Below are 17,453 nucleotides of genomic sequence, written 5' to 3'. Positions count from 1 at the left end.
AATTTGAAACTTGTTTCCAGTTCCATTTCTCTCTCAACAATATCTATCCTATCCCACGGCCTTTCTAAGTATATTTTATCTCAGAGTTTGCACACAGATGCACAAGACTGTGTGAGCCTTCTGTCAGGCTTGGAGAATCCTCTACAAATCCATTGTCCACAAGGGAGGGCTCTGGAGACCAAACTCATCTCTGACCCTCTCTCCTCTCACAGCTTCTCATGCAGGAGCTGCAGGGTGTTATTTTTTCCAAAGGAACCTCTCAGGCTGCAGTGACAGCTCCCAGACAGGGGGGAAAAACCAGCAGAGAACTCATTTATTGGTGAAAAGCCACCTCTCAGCTACACAAAAGCCTCATCTCTTCAAACCTCTTCTTTTAATGAGCCTTTCAGTTCCACACAGCTGAAAATGCACCTTCCACTCAAAGCAGCTCCTACCTAATAAATGCCAGCAACATTCTGCAGGTTTATCCGTATTTGCCTACTTATGAGCACTCTAAAGATGAACATTTCTTTTCCTTGGTGGCTAAAACTTCATCATTGTCCAAGTTGTTTTGTTGTTTTTTGGTTTGTTTTTTTGTTTGTTTGTTTGTTTTGTTTTGTTTTGTTTTATGAGCTGGACTGATTTTGCAGCTTGACGTGTGGCCTGACCAGCACATGTTGATTCAGTGCAAAATCCATTTTTGGGAAGCCTCTTTCCCCATGGAGAAATAGCTCACAGAGCTCTTGTTGGTCTGCCCTTGATTAGCACAAATATCTGGGGCTTATGGAATTGTCAAGTTTCTGACAGGCACATGTTATTTTAGTTCATGTTTTAAAATCAGAGCAGAAAAGGGTTTTCAGCTTGGACTAAATAAGCCTCAATTATGGCCTAGATAGAGAACAGGGAGAGTTTCTGTCAGGGCAAAACCTTTGATCTCAGTTTCAGGACTATCTGTCTGATTTTATGTCTCAGAAAAAAACACTTCAGAAGCTCCTGCACGAAGAAACTCTTTGACCCTGTGACTTGAAGTGCCAAAATAAGCCAGGTTATCTTACAAACGTTCCTTCTAAACACCAGTGAGAGCTAAAGCCAGGCTTTACCAGGTGGGGTAAGGTCACAGAATGGCAAGAATCAAGTTTTGAATCAAGTTTTGAATCAAGTTTTGAACAGCTGCTGTCCCTAAAACCACTTGGAACACATTTTTCCATCACTCATATCCTGGTATTTGCCCATTTCAGCCCCAGACAGACCCAGCCACATTTCACTGCCCAGCCTGCCCCCAAACGGATTATCTCCCAGACGAGAGACTAACTCACCTCAGCCTGATGAAATTTCATCTTGCTGAACTTTCACTTTCTCCTTTCTGGCTTCCTGTATTAAATTTTACCTCCAGCAGCTCTCCAAGTGAGGGAATAGGAGAATTATTTATTCTTTTCTCCTTGGTGGTTATGCTCTTTCTTTATAATGAGTAAAGAATTTATTTTATTTTCCTCAGCTGCACTGAAATAGATAAAAATCACCAACAAGAAACACATCCTGAATTTCACCTCAGGAAACACATCCTGAATTTTTATCTGATACAACTAAAAGTGCATTAGAGCACCTTTTTTTTTTTTTTTTTTGCCTGGACAATAGGAGGCCACACCACAAAGCCAGGTGTTTTCAACCACAACATTTTAGCCACAACATTTGCACCACCCAAAGCCCCTCAAACAAAAACCAGAAACCTTTAACATAAAAAAAAAACAAACCCTTAAGGCAAAAATATACACTAACAAAAAGGGTTCAGACCAGAAAATCAACATTTGAATTCAAAACAGAAAATGAACATTTGAACATTCTACCCAAACCCCCTCAAACAAAAACCAGAAAGCTTTAAAAATAAACCTTAAGACAAAGACACACACTAACGAAAAGGGTTCAGACCAGAAAATCAACATTTGAATTGAATATATGGATTTTATTCTGGCTACATTATTTGGAGTTTTAAAGGACAGCTGGGGGTGAGGAATGATGGGATTGAAAACCACAGGTATTTCTGATGTCTTGAAGGGGAGAGTCTGGGATGCTTTCACTAGAATTTAGCCAAAAAGAAGTAAAGGGAAGAGGAATTCCTTCAATAATATCAAGGACGTGTCCGGCTGTGTGTCCAATGGTGCTGCCCACGTGGCAGGAGGTGAAATCCCTGACTGGGAGGTGTCACTGCAGGACTGGAGCAGAGCTCTGAGGGGATAATTGTGATCCCTGTGGGGGCTGAATTTGGCTCCTCAGCTGGAGCCTGTGAGGGGCCAAGCCTGGGGTTTGTGGTGGATCCATGGATGTGATTGATGCTGCTGTGCTTGCAGCTAAGCGGGGAAAAGCTTTGTCCCCAACAAGGACAGTTACAATTTCTGATCAGTTGCCTTTATTAGCTCTGTGCCTTTATTTTCCCTTTGCTTCCACACAATCCTGGGCACTCCCACCCACCCAACACTTTCTTCTTTACAATCATGCTACAGTAATGAGGGCCTTTAAAAAAAAAAAAAATCTTTTGAAGTTCTATTCATTTCTACCAACTCTTCTTTTCAAAATTGCTCGACAGTTATGTCCCTATTTCTTCTGAGGCAGCTTTCATTTGGCTTGCTAATGAAAGGGGAAAGTCATGGCCCAGACTCCTGCATGGCTTTGTTCTTGCAATTACTCCTGTGCTCCGTTAATTGGGAGGTTTTGTGTGCCCGGGCTCCTCTTGTGATGCTTTCTGTAGAGCATCCCTGGCAGCCTCAGGAAATGTCACCCATCCATTCCCCATCAGAGCTTTAATCTCTTTATTTTCAGGCTCAATTTCAATAATGGGAGCAGCTGCAGATGAGGTGAAGCCTCAGGAAAAGGTGAGATTTGACAACAGGGAGCACAGGAGAGCTGTGCTGCCCTCAGGAGCAGGAATGACTTCTTTATGTCTGCTCACTCAGTGTTCTACTGTAGCCCTGGTTCGTGCCCGAGATGTTTTGGTTTTTTGAAATTCTTTTCCCAGGGAATTTTCTGTAAACAGGAGAAATGTTTTGTAACTGTACCTTTGTTATTCATTCCTTTCCCTAGGAGGGACTTCTTGATGTCCCTCTGGTCCGACCAATGTGAGTGAAGAGGTTTTGCCTTTGTGTCACCAATCCAATTGGTCTGTGGGAAATAGTATAAAAGGGAGACACATCCCAAGAATAAAGAAGTCATGTTCAGCCTTCTGAATCTCAGGGTCTGTGTCGTTGTGGTGTAAAACAGCGTCACTCTACCTCTGTGTGTGCCTCCTGTGCCTTAAAATCCCCTGGAGCAGATGGAGATCCCTGTTCGTCCTCCTCCCTCATCACCAGGGTTGTGTCTTGTTGCTGTTGAGATGGTCACAGCACACAGAGTGACACAGTAAAAGTCTTTGGAAATCTCTCTTTATTATGGCCCCATGCTCTCTCTTCTCCAGTTTTTACAAACCTTGTGGGTAACTTGAATTGGTTCACAGCTTTCTTGTTAATTACTTTATTGGTTAGTAAAAGGTATCTTACTTGTCTATTATATCTACCTGTTCCGGGATTGTTTACGTATTTTCTTTGCTGATTCTTGTGGGATAAATCCCTTGTTATTACAGGTGTAATTGTTTTTCACCCTCAGAATAGACTGTTGTGTTAGAGGAACTTCTCATTTTCGAAATGGTTTCATATGGGAACTCACAAATTGCTTGTTAGCTGCACTGGAAAGAAATGACAGGCCAGCTTTTTACCCTTTTCCTACAGTATCCCTCCAATCCCATAACTCTGGGTGTTGTTCTGTCAGCAAATCTTCCCTGGAGTCTCCTTTTTGCCCTTCTCTGTCCGGAACCTTTCCTTTACCCACAAAAAATTCTCTTCTTTCCCTTTGAAACCCAGCATCTGAACTGCTGGTGGATGAATTCCTGAGTGATGATTTCATTCCATCAGCACACAACTCCAGGGGTGGAATTCCAGCCTAGTTTTAGTCAACTTAGTCTTGACTTAAAACTGCCAGCTCAGCTTCCTTTGTTAACTTTGGGGTTTTTGTTCTGTGGAAGCAGCGAGCCCAACCACTTTTTTAATAAAAAATGGGGTTTTTTAAATAAAAAATGTTCATTTTTAAATAAAAGATGTTCTTTTTTTTAATAAAAAGAATCATTTTTTAAAATAAAAAGTGTTCTACCCACCTGGTAGCAACAACTTTGTTGCCACTCATGTTTTTACCCATGCTGCAGTGGGGTTTTTTTGTTTGTTTTGTTTGTTTGCTTTTGTGGGGTGGTTTTTGTTTGGTTTTGTTTGGTGTTTTTGTTTGTTTGGTTTTTTTTACTTGAAAAAACTGGAATAAAATTCCTCCCTGACTGTGGCAGCACTGACAGGAGCTGCCCCTTCCTCACACCCCTTCCCTGAACCTTCCAGGTGTGTGAATCCGAGGCTGGGTGCACATTATGGGGCATATCCATGGTGCTGTTCAATTTGTACTTCTGATTTAATTCCTATTTCCGTGTGTTCCCTGCTGCTCCTCATCGCCAGGACCTGTTAACACACAGCCTGTTTGGTTACGTGCTCCTTACGAACAAGAACTTTCATCTCAAGACACGACTCCGGGGAAATCCTGCAGCATAGAGCCACTTAGAGATGTGTAGGTATTTAAAAATCCCTGCCTTTCATCAACATCTGAGCTTTTTCAGGCTGCTGAGAATAAAGTCTCCGACATGAAAAATGATTCAGAGGGATCAGGATATTTGTGGGAGCTTTCTTTGCTCTTTTAAAACCGGCAGCATAATTCAGTTTGGTGTTTTGCTCTGCGGAGCTTAGCGCGGCCATCAATCATTTATGAACTGCTGTGCATTTTGTGGAGTAACTCAGAGGTAAGAACTGCAGAGAGGCAAAAAACAAAGCAAAGCAAAGCAAATCAGCAGCTCCTGTAATCCCCTGTCAGATTAGGGACTACCTGAGAAGATGTTTGTGCTGCTGCAAGTGCTGTTTGCCCAGATAAAAGCAGGCTTTGCTCTCCAGAGCTCGCTGCAGTTTTTATGAAGCAAGTGCTGCCCTGATTTTGGTGTAAATTATCTGTATAATCTCCTGTACACGTCTTGACACTTGGGCAGAAGTGAGGGAATGCTGGCAGGCTCTGACTCAGCATCAATGGCAAAGCTCACACTGAATTTAGTCCTCGACTCAGTTAGATTTTAAAATCTAATACCAGGGTGTGATGCTGGATGTGCTACTGGAGCCCAGAGCACACACATCTTTATCCAGGAGGTTTTTTTTGTTAGGATTCTTCCTTATTTTTATTGCCCTCTGAAATTGGAATAGAATGGTTGAGTGAAAGACAATTTCACAACGAGCCATAAAGATGGTGCTGATCCACGGGTAACGTTTCAATTTTCAAATGCTTGGTCACAGCAGAGCTGTTCTAGGAAACACACAAAAAAGGTGGAGGGCGGCACGAAATCAGGCACAGGAACAGCAACAGGCTGGGATTTTTGGCCTTTAGGAAACACAAAAAAAGGTGGAGAGCGGCACGAGTCAGGAACAGCAAGAGGCTGGGATTTTTCTGCCTCTAGGAAGCACAAAAAGGTGGAGGTGGCATGAAATCAGGGACAGGAAGAGCAACAGGCTGGGATATTTTCCTCCTTTAGGAAGCACAAAAGTGTAGAGGAGGGTGGCAGGAACCAGGCACAGGAAAAGCAGCAGGCTGGGATATTTTGTCCTTTGGGAAACACACAAAAAAAGGTGGAGGGTGGCAGGAAATCAGGCACAAGAAAAGCAAGAGGCTGGGAATTTTTTGGCCTTTAGGAGGCACACAAAGGTGAAGGTGGCACCAATCAGGCCCAGGAAAAGCATCAGGCTGGGATTATTTTGCCTGTGCCTGAGCAGCTGTTGAATTTTCACAGCACTATTCATTCCAGGGGCGAATTTTAACCTTGGCCTGGAGAGCGAGAGGCACGATCTCTGAGGCTGAGCAGCCATCCCTGCTGCAGGGGCTCCCTAGAAGATGTTCAACACCTTTCTCCAGGCCTGGGCTCGGTGTTCAATCGCCCTGTGAGCGCTGCTGCATATGTTGTGTGCTGGCTGTGCCGTGTGAGGCTGGCAGCACCGACCTGTTTGCTGTAAACTCCTTTCGCAGAGCGCTCCTTCAGAGCCCTCCTGGCTGCGCTGGGTGTACAAGAGACACTTGACAGCTGCTTGGAGGAGGAGAGGCGGAAGTTTGGGGTGAGGCTTTTATCTGGAACACCACTGCTGCCAGCTCCTGGCTCCCTGCCCTTTGAACGCTGCATTTACCTCAGAAGCCTTTTTGTCCCCGTGGAAGCACCTCTTAATTAAATTTAAGTCACAGCACAGTGACCTCACAGGCTGTTTAGCTGTGGCTGTGTAGGCGCTTTCACCTCTTCTCGGCTCCCCGAATGGCTTTATCATCTTAAATTTCGTCTTATTCCTGACTGTGAGAATGCACCTTGCTGAAAACTTGAGGTTTTGCCCTTCCAGGAGCGTCAGGGCCAGAACCCAAACTGTGCTGGTGGATGTGAAGGAGCTCAGCAGAAATTTTGGTCGGGATATAACATTTATAACATCCCGATGCACACGGAAGTTGGATGCTCAACAGCACGAACAGATTATTTTCCAAACTAATGGCCTGCTGCAACCTACTATGTGATTACAGATGAGGTTTTAGTGGGTTGGGAAGGGAAAAGCAAGCTGGAGAGCTGTAAGATAAATTCATCCATGTAATCACTCACGCTCCAGACAAGAAATCATCTCCAAACTGAGCCCCACAACACATAGGAGTCTATTTTTAAGCCTGACCTGGCATCAAGAGATGCTTTGCTGAGCGAACAAACGCTGCTGGGCTGCCATCAGTGTTGTCTGGAAATTAGTGTAATTAGGGAGAAACAAATAATAATAAAAAAAAAAGCCTAAGTGCGGCGAGCAGCTCTTTTACTGTCAGCAGCAGGATGTGTGCTCCCCTAACAGCTCTGCAAGCTGCACTGGCAGGAGGTGGCTTGTGCTGCTGCCAGCACCACTCACTTGTGTGGGGATGATTGTAATGGGTGTTTGCAACTGTCCTCCAGAGACATTTCTGTGCAATTATGGGCCCGGCCCCGTCGGGTTCAGTGACTCTGTTATGAGCAGTGTAATTATTGCTCTGGTGCCAGATATCAGAAATCCCATTTGAACTCGTCCGCTGGATGAAATGCCCACGTTGTTGTGCACGTTTTCCCGTTTGTGTCGTGTCCAGCGCACGGCTTCTGAACCTGATGGAGATTTGGTGGCCAAAAGGGCTCTCGCGGTGCTCTGATGAATTGCTGTGTGGGGCCAGAATGGTTTTAGCCCCACGAAGGTGCAGCACACTCTGAGGGCTGCCAGCAGCCTCCCAGAAATGGCTTATAAAAATTAGTCATATGGATGATCAGAGGTGTTTTGAAAAAGCAAAACGGTTTAATTAAGGAGGAAATAACAAACTATAGAGAACGAAAGAATAAAAGCCGTGGACAGTGCAGGGAGGGTCCTTGCACCCGCTAAAACACCCCAAAATGCCCCGAGAACCTCTGTGCTCTCTCTGAACTATTTAATGGTCAGGGAGGGGTTTTGCCTTGCTGCCCAATAGAAAACAGCCACATTTCCTGAGGAACAGCTCCAGGATCCAACAGGTGCCTTTGTCCTGGCACTGGGACAATTACAGTCAGAGAAACCTGGAAGTTTCTGGTTCTTCTTCCTTAGAAGATCAGGGGTGAAACTTCAACTCTTTTCCTCATATGGGAACACCTGTTAAAGTGTGAGAGTCCCCTGCAGCAGTGCTGACCCCTGAGCAGCCCTGGGCACAGGGGAGGCTGTCCCTGCACTGAGCTTTGGTAGGAAAGTTTGGGAGTAAAAGAGGCAGATTTAACTTTCTGTAACACTCTGCTGGCAGGCTGCGCTCATAGAATAGAAACAGAGGATGGGTTGGGTTGGAAGGACCTTAAAAATCATCTTGTTCCAAGTGCAGGGACACCTCCCACTGTCCCAGGCTGCTCCAAGCTCCATCCAGCCTGGCCTTGGACACTTCCAGGAGCAGCCACAGCTTCTCTGGGCACCCTGTGCCTCACCACCCTCACAGAGAGGAATTCCTTCCTAATATCTATCCTAAATTTCCCTTCTCTCAGTCTGAAGCCCCCTCTGTGCTGTGTTTCCAGTGGGGAGGACTGGTGCTTTCTCTCCATCCGCTCCCAGCGTTCAGAAGATGACGGGTGTCACCAATCAGCCTCTCTGTGTCTGAATTTCCACACCTGCTCAACAGAATTCCCAGTTTCTGGGAGTTTCAGAGGAACTCTGTGTGTCCTTGCTGCAGGCTGGGTGTTCCTCTCGGCAGTGCGGTGTGTCACCGTGCAGGGAACGATGTGGGACCTGATGGATGTGGCAGGGACAGATCCAAAGTGACACTCCCAGTGTCCTTTGGATGTGTCCTGAGTGACTGGAGCTGCCTGCTCCTGCCAGATGCACATCTGAACTGATTCCGTTCTGTGTTATTAAACGAGGATCTGCCTTCTGGGAGACTAAATGGCAGAGCTCTGAGCAGCTGAACACAGAGTTTAAAATGTTTTTCCACACCATTAGTGAAGCTCCTTAATGCATCAAGCCTCGTGCTACTGAGACTTGGCTGCAGGCATGAGGATACCCCACAGATTTTAGAGTTTTGGTGCAAATGCAGTTTTCTGAAGGCCATGGGTGGGTTCGGGGCCTGAAAACCAGGGCAGGAATATCGTTACAGTTCAGGAAGGCTCATGTAACAACACGTAGGACTCTGATTTCTTCAGAGGGCTTAGAGCGAAGTTTATTGAAAGGCAGATTCTTTTATCCAGTGTTTGGGTACAATGGATAGGATTGATCCTTTAGGGCACCACCTTTTTGTAAACTTCTCTACCAGTAAACAAGTTGGAAAAACACCAAGTGTCAGGAGGAGGATGTCTACAGGGATTATTCTGGGTTCCTCCTCTTTATGATTTCCCAGGCCAAACTGAGAGAATTTTGTCCTTGGCTTTCCCACAGGCTTCAGGATTCTACCTGGAGCCAAAAATCCATGTTCTGACCACTGTCAGTTCCCACACAGGACCTGAGGAAAACTGCAGCTGGAATTGTGGTTTGAGTGTTTTCCACCTGTCTCAGCCACCAGTTACAACAAAGCTGGGGTGGTTTTTCTGTTTCCTGGGATGCTGTAACTGGACCTAAAAACCGGGTAAGAGAAGGGAGAGAAAAGCCCAGCCTAAAAGCCCAGCCTAAAAGCTGGGCTACTGCAGCTCTCCTGCAATTGCCTCTGTGCAGGGCTGACCAACCAAGCCCCTGGTGCTGGCTGTGATGAGGTGAAGGGGTCCTGGTCTCTAATTGGGAATGCCACCGGGAGACTTTGACATTCTGCCTTGGAAAGGTGTTTGCCACGTGGATCCTTCAAAGCTGGTTTGAACCTCGGGCTCTCAAGGTCCATTTCTGGTCAAAGCAGTCTCATCGTTAAAAATGCTGTGTTGCACTTGCTGTGCTCCTAAATTGTCTCTTTCCCTTTTTTTTTATTTTTTCTGTTTCAGTTCTTTGTTAACCCTGTTTGTGCTCAGTCCAGTTGGGTGGGGGATGTGCTTCAAGGTTTGAGGAGAAAAATATCTTTTTAACCCTTAATTTCCATTGCTCTGAAGAGATTCTGATGTCTGCCGTTCTCTGCTCCTTGTCCCTCCAGTGCTGTAAATGCAAACACTAAAACATGTAAAATGAGATTTCTCTTGTTTGATATGTTAACACACTTTATTATATTAACAGGTCAAAAAACCAAAGCTACAATATTTAAATTCAAGTCACAAGCACGTATTTTTAAAATGGCATCAGTGTCATCTTGCGTGTGCTGAAGTCTGAGGAGAAACTGGATGGAAATAATGCTCAGGAAAATAAAATTAGTGGGCTGAGCTTTGTTTGTCACATGGCCAGATGCTAAAATAAGGGAGGTGTGTAATTCCTAATGAATTTGCTGGGTGTTTAACAGCAGATGATGATGTGCAGTTGTGTTTGATAGACATGATGAACATTCCTCTGCCACCTGCGAGGGACACGATAAAGGGAAATGAACTGCCTGGTGAAATCCTGGTGTCATTAAGCACCTGTCAAAACACAGTTTTGGTGTGTTGGAGTTCCTAGTGATGCCTCAGGATTTGAGCTTTTCTGTTTTCCATCTCTCTGTAATCCTGCAGTTCTTTAGTGTAGAACTCCAAACCCCACACACAGTGGGAGCTGCTGCTGCTTCCCCACTTTGGGCAGACACAACAATTCCTCTCCAGGCCTGGCAGTCAAGGACACCCCACTGCCTCAGGCCCCAGAGATGGAAACAAAAGTCAGTTGGGGGCAGCAAACTTGGGGTCAATGACTTCATTAGCTGGAGCTGGAATTGGAAGATGAACCCCCAGTGTGCAAATGGACCAAACTGATCAAAGTGTGCAAAGCCGTGCCCATTGTCCATTCTGGGTGCAGCCCCTGGGGGGCTTTGTCTGCCCTAAATGTACCTGGAGGCCCTTCAATAAACAGAACTGCTTTTTATTCTCTTCATTCTGTCTGCCCTCTGTTTTTAGGTAGCCCCAAAAGGCATCACTTCCCACAAAGAGGTGAAGGGAATGCCTCATGTGCAGGCTGGGGATCCTTCTATAACCACTTTTTATTCCCTTATTTTTGTCTGTTCTCTGTTTTCAGGTAGCCCCAAAAGGCATCACTCTGCTCCTCACCCCACAAAGGGAAAGCCCTTGCTCCATTCCAAAACACTGCCAACATCCAGGCTTGTGCAACAGAACATTAACTTTTATAGAAAATAAATTATCCTGGCCATCAAACTGCAGATTCTGGGAGCAGTGGTTGTAATTCCCTGGGTAGGAATCACTCCCTGGATGCTCTGAATACCCCGTGGGAAAGCTGGCCACCAATTTTTCTGCAAATCCCTCAAAGTTTGCTGAGAAAACAGGAGCTTGAAGCTGCTCTTTCTCCTCTAAGTCAAGGAATTCCATCGTGCATCAACACCATGTCCCTTTCCCAAATGACATTTTGGGGTTTTTTTTTTTTTTTTTTTTTTTTTTTTTTTTTTTTTTTTTTTTTGTTTTGTTTTTTTTTTTATTCCAATCCTCCCATGGAAATGCTTTATCATGCTGGGTTTTTTAATTATCCAGTATAATTGCGTGGCTGTTCAATTTTAACTGCAGTGCTGATATTAAAGCAATAATTTGTAAAAGTGTTTTGCTTCCATTTTCTGTTTCCCAAAATGCACCAAGCTGTCTCCAGCAGGCAGCTGGAGGGGGTGGCTGGAGGGACAGGATGCATGTTGTGATCCAGAGTTTTACTGGCAAAGAGGGTGATTTATTCTACTAAAAATACAGAAGTTATTTAATATCTATATTTATAAGTATAGAATATGGAAGGTGTTTAATATATATTTATATTTATAAATATGGAAGGATAAAGGGAAGGCAGAGAACAGGGAGAACAGGCTTCAAGCCGGCAGCTCTTTGGATTTAATAATTTTGTTTTCTATTTGTCCAACTCTGACTGAAAGCCTTTTTTACTGATTGAGCCTGAAGAGGCATTTTCACCCAATTTGGCCTAAAAATAATCATTTTTACAGGTGATAAAGTCATGAAGAAATTAATGGAAGTAGACTAAGGGCTGACTCACAGTCAGTCTGTGAGTGCGAGAGTCTGGCTGTGAGAACTGTGGAAACAGCCACAAGCTGTCAAAAGCAAAAAAAAAAAAAAAAAAAAAAAAAAAGAAAAAGAATTCTTACAAAAAATACTTTCTCCTACCTCATATTTATTTCTCCTTAGAAGAGATCATACCCCTCCCCTGTCAGTAGAGACTGAGGGCGAACCATAAATAACAGGGCACCTTTTAAGTCTCTTATTTTAACAGTTACTTAGTGCTAATGGAATTTATTTGTGCAATTTTAGTCTTAAAATATCAATGCACTGGTTCATTCCCAGTGCTGGATTTGGCCTGGATCACATCTGATCCTTCAGAAGAAAGAAAAGGGGGAAAACAGCAGCTCCTGAGGAGGGGCAGAATTCCTGCCCACCCAAAGGAATCCATGGCAGAAAACTTCCAGAGCCAGAGGCTGCGCTGAGGAACATGGAGAGAAAAGGAAGAATTCTCCTGGAACCCCCAGGTTCACTCTGGGGTGTTGAGGACTAACACTGAAGACACCGATTTGCTCTTTTTTTTTCTTGTCATGTAACAAATGTTGCAGACAACAGAGTGAAAGTTCCAGAAAATGCAGCCCTAACCCTGATTTCCAATGTTCTGGAGCCTTGGGAGGATTCCCTGCAGCCACAACTGGGGGAGTGACGAAACACAGGGACCTATTTAGGAGAAAAAAAAAAAATCAAGCGGAAAAATTAATTTATTTTTCTTGCATCAGCCTCGAGGTGTTGAGCATATTGAGGGCTGCTGTTATTGTGTCTGAATTAATTACTGAAGGCTCTTCCATTCCATGAAAGCATCACCCTTGTACTGATATCCCAAAGATGGCAGAGTGGGGTGGGCGTCCAACAAGCCCAGAAAATCCAGCAACACCTGGGAATTCCCTCCCTCTGGAGATGGCAAACACAGCCGAGGGAAATCCCAAATTGCCCAGGGGAAATCGCAAACCCACATCCTGCTCCTGGAATGTTCCTCTGCCTCGTGCCACTGTGATATTCCAGGGTATCTCTGGTGGCCAGAAACAGAAGCTGCCCTTTTTTAGTTTTCCCTTGCCTCCTGACAAAAAGCAGCACAGAAGGAGCAGTAGTAAAACACTCTCAGCTGCAAAATAAAGGATGGGGCCACAACAGCTGGTCCCAAAGGGAAGGAGAGTGGGAAGGAACTAAAGCTTCAGGGGATTGATGCTCCAGGAGCTGGGGGGAAGTGGTTTTGTGTGACCCCTTGGTGGTATTTAGGTTGAGCTTGAGGTCCAAAAGGTACTTGGGAGGTTTTTTCTTCTGTTCTGCTGGTTTCTTTTGTTCTAAGCTGGTGAGTAACTGCTTTTTTTTCCATGATTTTTATCCCAGCTCTCTAGTTTTTCATTTGATTAATTATGGTGTTGGGAAAATATATAAATTAGAAGATCCTGTGTGGGTTTTAGCTCACTTTGGGCCCTTAAATGACAGTATGTAGGTTTACTTTTTAGTTTTCATTCAAATGATGAAACTGTTCCTCAAAGCTGAGCTTCAGTTCATACTTCAAAATGGAAGAATGTTCGTTGTTTAATTTTCCATGAAGTGTTCAGGTGTATTTGAAAGTTCAGAGGACAACATAAAATGCTTTCTCTTGGAGGCTTTTTGTCATTTTCTTAAAGGAAATACAAATGTAAAATGAGAAATCGTCTGACTGTTGGGAATTCTGGTTCTTAAGCCAAGTGCTCTGTTGTGATGCAAAAGGAAGGTGGAAAATAACCTTGGGGCTTCCACAATATCTTGGTGTTTAAGGGTCATCTCTTGAATTAATGCCTTCAGATTAGAATGTCTCTATCAGCTCTCATCATTACAGTGCTGGGGGAGAGGCTGGGGGGCTGTTCTGGAGCTGGAAAATGGGCTCCCCTAAAACATTTAGGCCTGGGTCTACAGCACAATTAATGGATTGTGCTGTGAGCTGGTGTTGATTAACCCACAGACTGAAACTGGCTTTTTCTGTCCCAGCCCTGAAAAGGAAACAAGCCTTGGTGGCTTCAATCAGAAGAAAATAATTTTCTCTGTGGGCAGTTTCAGGCTTTTATTCGAATTAATGAGGAACATTTGCATGGATGGGTTTGTTGGTATTTTGTGGGGTTGCAAGTCTAAACTCAGCTTTCCCTTCAAACTGAAGGAGCTGCCCTTGTAAAATGCTGCACCTGAACTGGTACTGGACAGAATTAACCCACCTACTGCTGGGTGCTGATTAATAAACCCGCTCTGCTAATTAATAAACCTGCCTGGGTGACTGATGGGAGTCCTGGATTGAGTGCTGGGCTTTGGGCTCTGACACTCTCTTGGTTTTGGTTGGGCAAGTGGGTTTTTTTCGTCACACTTGCCCAAGGTGGGTGTCGGGGAGGGAAAAAATACTCCCAGGTGTGTGGGGGGGAGGAAAAAAAATTCCCAGTTTGGTTCTGGTGGAAGAAGCAAAGGCCAGACCTTGGCTGTGCTTTGCTGCAGGACCCTGCCTGAAGCTCACAGGTGTCTGTGGGAGCCAAACCAGCAAACCAGAGGGAATATTTATGTTCCAAAGCGATAAAAACTCCGTTTTCCCTGCAGGTGCAGTGGGGTGGCAGCATGGGCAGCAGCCTCAGCCAGCAGCTGTGCTGTGTGGTGTGTGAGAGGTGCAGGGAGCAGGAGGCAGCAGACGCAGAGCCCAGCGAGACCAAACCCATCCTGCAGAGCCCCGGGGACACACGGACGTTCCTGGACACACAGTCTCCCACCCCAGCCCTCAAAGTCCCCACACAGGGCTCCAAGGGGCTGAGCCAGGACCGCCAGCCCTCAGCTGATGCTCTGGAGGAGAACGGAGAGCCCTGCTCTGCTGCGGAAGGCTGGGAGGCAGCCTGGAACCCCATGGACTTCTTTGTGGCCCCTGCTGATGAGGAGGTTGAAGGAGAAGTTGAAGGCTCAACCCAGCAGGAGAAAGTGGACAAGACAAAAGAGGAAATTAAACCTGTTCCTGATGTTCCTGTGGGGGATACAGCTCTGGGAGCTGAGCTGGTGGCAGAGGAGGAGCAGCCTGGCCCTGGGGGAGCTCCGTGTGCTGGGATCACCCTCCGGGAGGGAAATCTCAGCCCCGCAGAGCTCCTGAGCGAAGCTGAGCGTGGCCAAGGCTGTGAGACAGAACCTCCTGCAGAGCCCACAGGGATTCTCCTGGGCAGTGACTTGGTGCTGTGTGCTATGGAGGTGGCAGGGCAGCCTGAGCCCCTGCAGGGGGCTGAGACAAGTCCTCGACCTGCCCAAAGGGCCGAGCTCACCTGCCTGCTCGAAGCCACGTGTCTCCTGACCCTGCAGAGCCCTGCCAAGGTCAGAGCAAGAGGGGTGGCCGAGCTCTGCTCCACTTCTCCTGTGTCCTGGGAGCCCCTGTGCCCTCAGTGGGGATCTCTGGAGCCACCAAACCACCTGCTGGAGCTCTTGAAGCAGGGCCGTGTGTCCCCTACCCAGGGCATGGATGGAAGTTTGTCACCTGCAGGACTCAGTGAGCTCTTCCAGCAGCCCCAGGAGGGAGGCCTGTGTGAGCTGGGGGGCAGGGAATGCACCCCAGGACCCGAGGCGGAGCCACAGCACGGGATCACGCAGCCAGCACTGGAGCTTCTAGAAGAATCAGCAGTTTTTGTGCCTGGAAAGCAAGAGGCTGAGTTCCCACCTGTGCCCCCCTCACTGCCTGAAGGGCTTGGGAGCACTGGGGAAGTAGAGGCTGAAAATGCTGAAGCTTGAGATGTTTGGGGTCACCTCTGTCCCGTGCCGAGGGTGAGGTCCTGCCCTCAGGAAGGGATCAGCCCCAGCTGCTGGACTCAGGATTTCACAGGGTGTGTCCTGGACTTCAGAAACTCTCGCCAGACAGATCTGTGAAGTTTTCATGGATCTTTCCAGATGTTCTCCTGAATTATTGTTCAGTCACAGATCTGTTTCTTGCTTTTCCCAGTAGCGGTTTTTCAGACCAGGGGGCTGATTCACTCCGAGCAGGATTTCACTGAGCTGATGTTGTTGCTGCGTTCCCCCAGTGAGGTTTGGTGATGGGAGGCTTCATCCCTTGCTCTGAAGAGTCTGGAAACAGAGCAGAAGACTGCTCCTCTAATCGTGTGCACTCAGATGTTTTCTGTGGGGCCACAACCCCTTCTACCTCAGAACAATGAAATATTTGAGCGACCTCCCTGAATAATTCTCTGTACAACTGATGTTCCTGCTTTCTTGTCAGTGTTGAACAAAATATTTTCACGGGAATATGTTGAAATCCTAATTCTGGCTTGTTCTTGGTGTCTCCTGTAGTAGTGGAAGTGTTTGTGTAACCTGTGCAGCTTGTGCAGAAGTTAAAATGTAGTCTTGATCAGAATGCAGAAGTCGGTGTATTGCAGCTGAAATCTACTGACTTTTAATGCTCCTCACTTTGTGCTCCCAATAAAATTCACTTTTAAAGCTCATGGCAAAACCCCAAACTGAGTGTGTTTTAATTGCTGGGAATAAATGAGGACAGAGAACACGGCTAAAACTGTTGAGTGCTCTCCTTTACCCTTCAAAGGAGAAATAGGGGGTGACTCCTTTTTGAAGGAGCCTTTTGAGCACGTCTGACCACACAGAGTGCCCAGGTGTGTATGGGGGTGGAGGGAGAGTGGTGGGTTGGAGATTTTTTAGGCACTATAGAGTGCTTGAGGAATGGGATGCTGATGGGAAAAGTGCAAGATAAAATACCCTGCAGCTGCCTCTTCATTTGTCTGGAGAGCTGAAGGCTGAGGAGGAAGAGCTGAGTGTGACCAGTGATGTTGGGGATGAAATTTAACACTTTGAGAAAAGGAAGGGCTTTTTAAACACCTTGCCTTCTGTCCTTTGCCCCTGACAAAGCCTCCTGTGTGTAAGACTTGCAAAATAAATAACCTCCTTTCACTTTCTGGGGAAAAGGAGGTGCCTGAATTCCTTCAAGAGGCTTCTCTGAGCTAATAAACTCCAGTTATTGCTCAGGTGGGCTGTGTCTGCAGTGCTGTTAAACCACGGGCTACCTGACCCTGAAAGGTGGGAAGTAATTAAATAAATACACCCAAAGCTGGCTGAAGGCTCCTCTTTTGGGGTTCAATTTTATTTTTTTTTCCTGCCAAATTTACCTGCTGCTGCTGTCTAGGAAGGATCTAGGTGTGTTCACTGCCACTCTGTCCCAGCCTCCCCCAAAACACAAATTCAGGCAGGGAAAAGGCTTGAATAAGAAACCCTGAGGGAAATCAGCCTCAATCACATTTGTGACCATGAGCTGGTTATCCAGTTCTGCCAAGGAGGATTCTGAGCAGCAGCTGTGCTGCAGAAAATGTTCTTTATCCATTGAGAGTCCTGGGCCTGTGGGGCCAGGCAGAATTTCCGAGGTCAAGTTGGACAAGCAAAGCTGGAGAGCTCCAGTGGTAGAAAACCCATCCTGTTCCTTGAGGAGGAGATTTTCCAGCCCTGTGGTCTCCTCCTGTGTTGGAGCCCTGGGCACTGAGAATTCCAGACTTTCTGTGCTCACAGGCACTGACCCCCCAAGCAAACACTGCATTGACCTGACGCTGAGGAAAAGGCTCCCAAAATGGAGTGACAGCGCTGGGATTGTGGGTGTGGAGTTTGGATAGAAGTGTGTGATGTCACAGGGTGCAAAACTTAGAGTTTAAGTGTTTAGAATACAGTAATATATATATATAAAGCAAGATGGAGGATCTAGGGCAGAGGCTGAGTCCTTCTTTTTCACCTTCTCCTTCATGGTCTGGGTGGTGTTTTGTAATTGGGTAGAAAAATCTGCATTGTGGGCCACGAGTGGTTGGTGATT

The 17,453-nt window shown here is 46.1% G+C and overlaps 1 protein-coding gene across 1 annotated transcript; it reads left to right on the top strand.

Annotated features, from left to right (window-relative positions):
* Nucleotides 1-12,812: 12,812 nt before the first annotated feature.
* LOC136300810 (uncharacterized) lies at nt 12,813-16,104 on the top strand. The gene is made up of 2 exons (XM_066203452.1): nt 12,813-12,968; nt 14,225-16,104. Exon 2 carries the CDS (start codon nt 14,243-14,245, stop codon nt 15,383-15,385), a length of 1,143 nt encoding a protein of 380 aa, XP_066059549.1. The 5' UTR covers nt 12,813-12,968; nt 14,225-14,242; the 3' UTR covers nt 15,386-16,104.
* Nucleotides 16,105-17,453: the final 1,349 nt, after the last annotated feature.

Source organism: Chamaea fasciata, unplaced genomic scaffold (assembly GCF_029207755.1).
Source record: "Chamaea fasciata isolate MVZ Bird 193981 ecotype frontalis unplaced genomic scaffold, bChaFas1.0.hap1 SCAF_24, whole genome shotgun sequence".
Classification (NCBI taxonomy): Eukaryota; Metazoa; Chordata; class Aves; order Passeriformes; family Sylviidae; genus Chamaea; species Chamaea fasciata.
The sequence above is the reverse complement of the archived record's forward strand: the minus strand, read 5'-3'. Positions and strand labels throughout refer to the sequence as shown.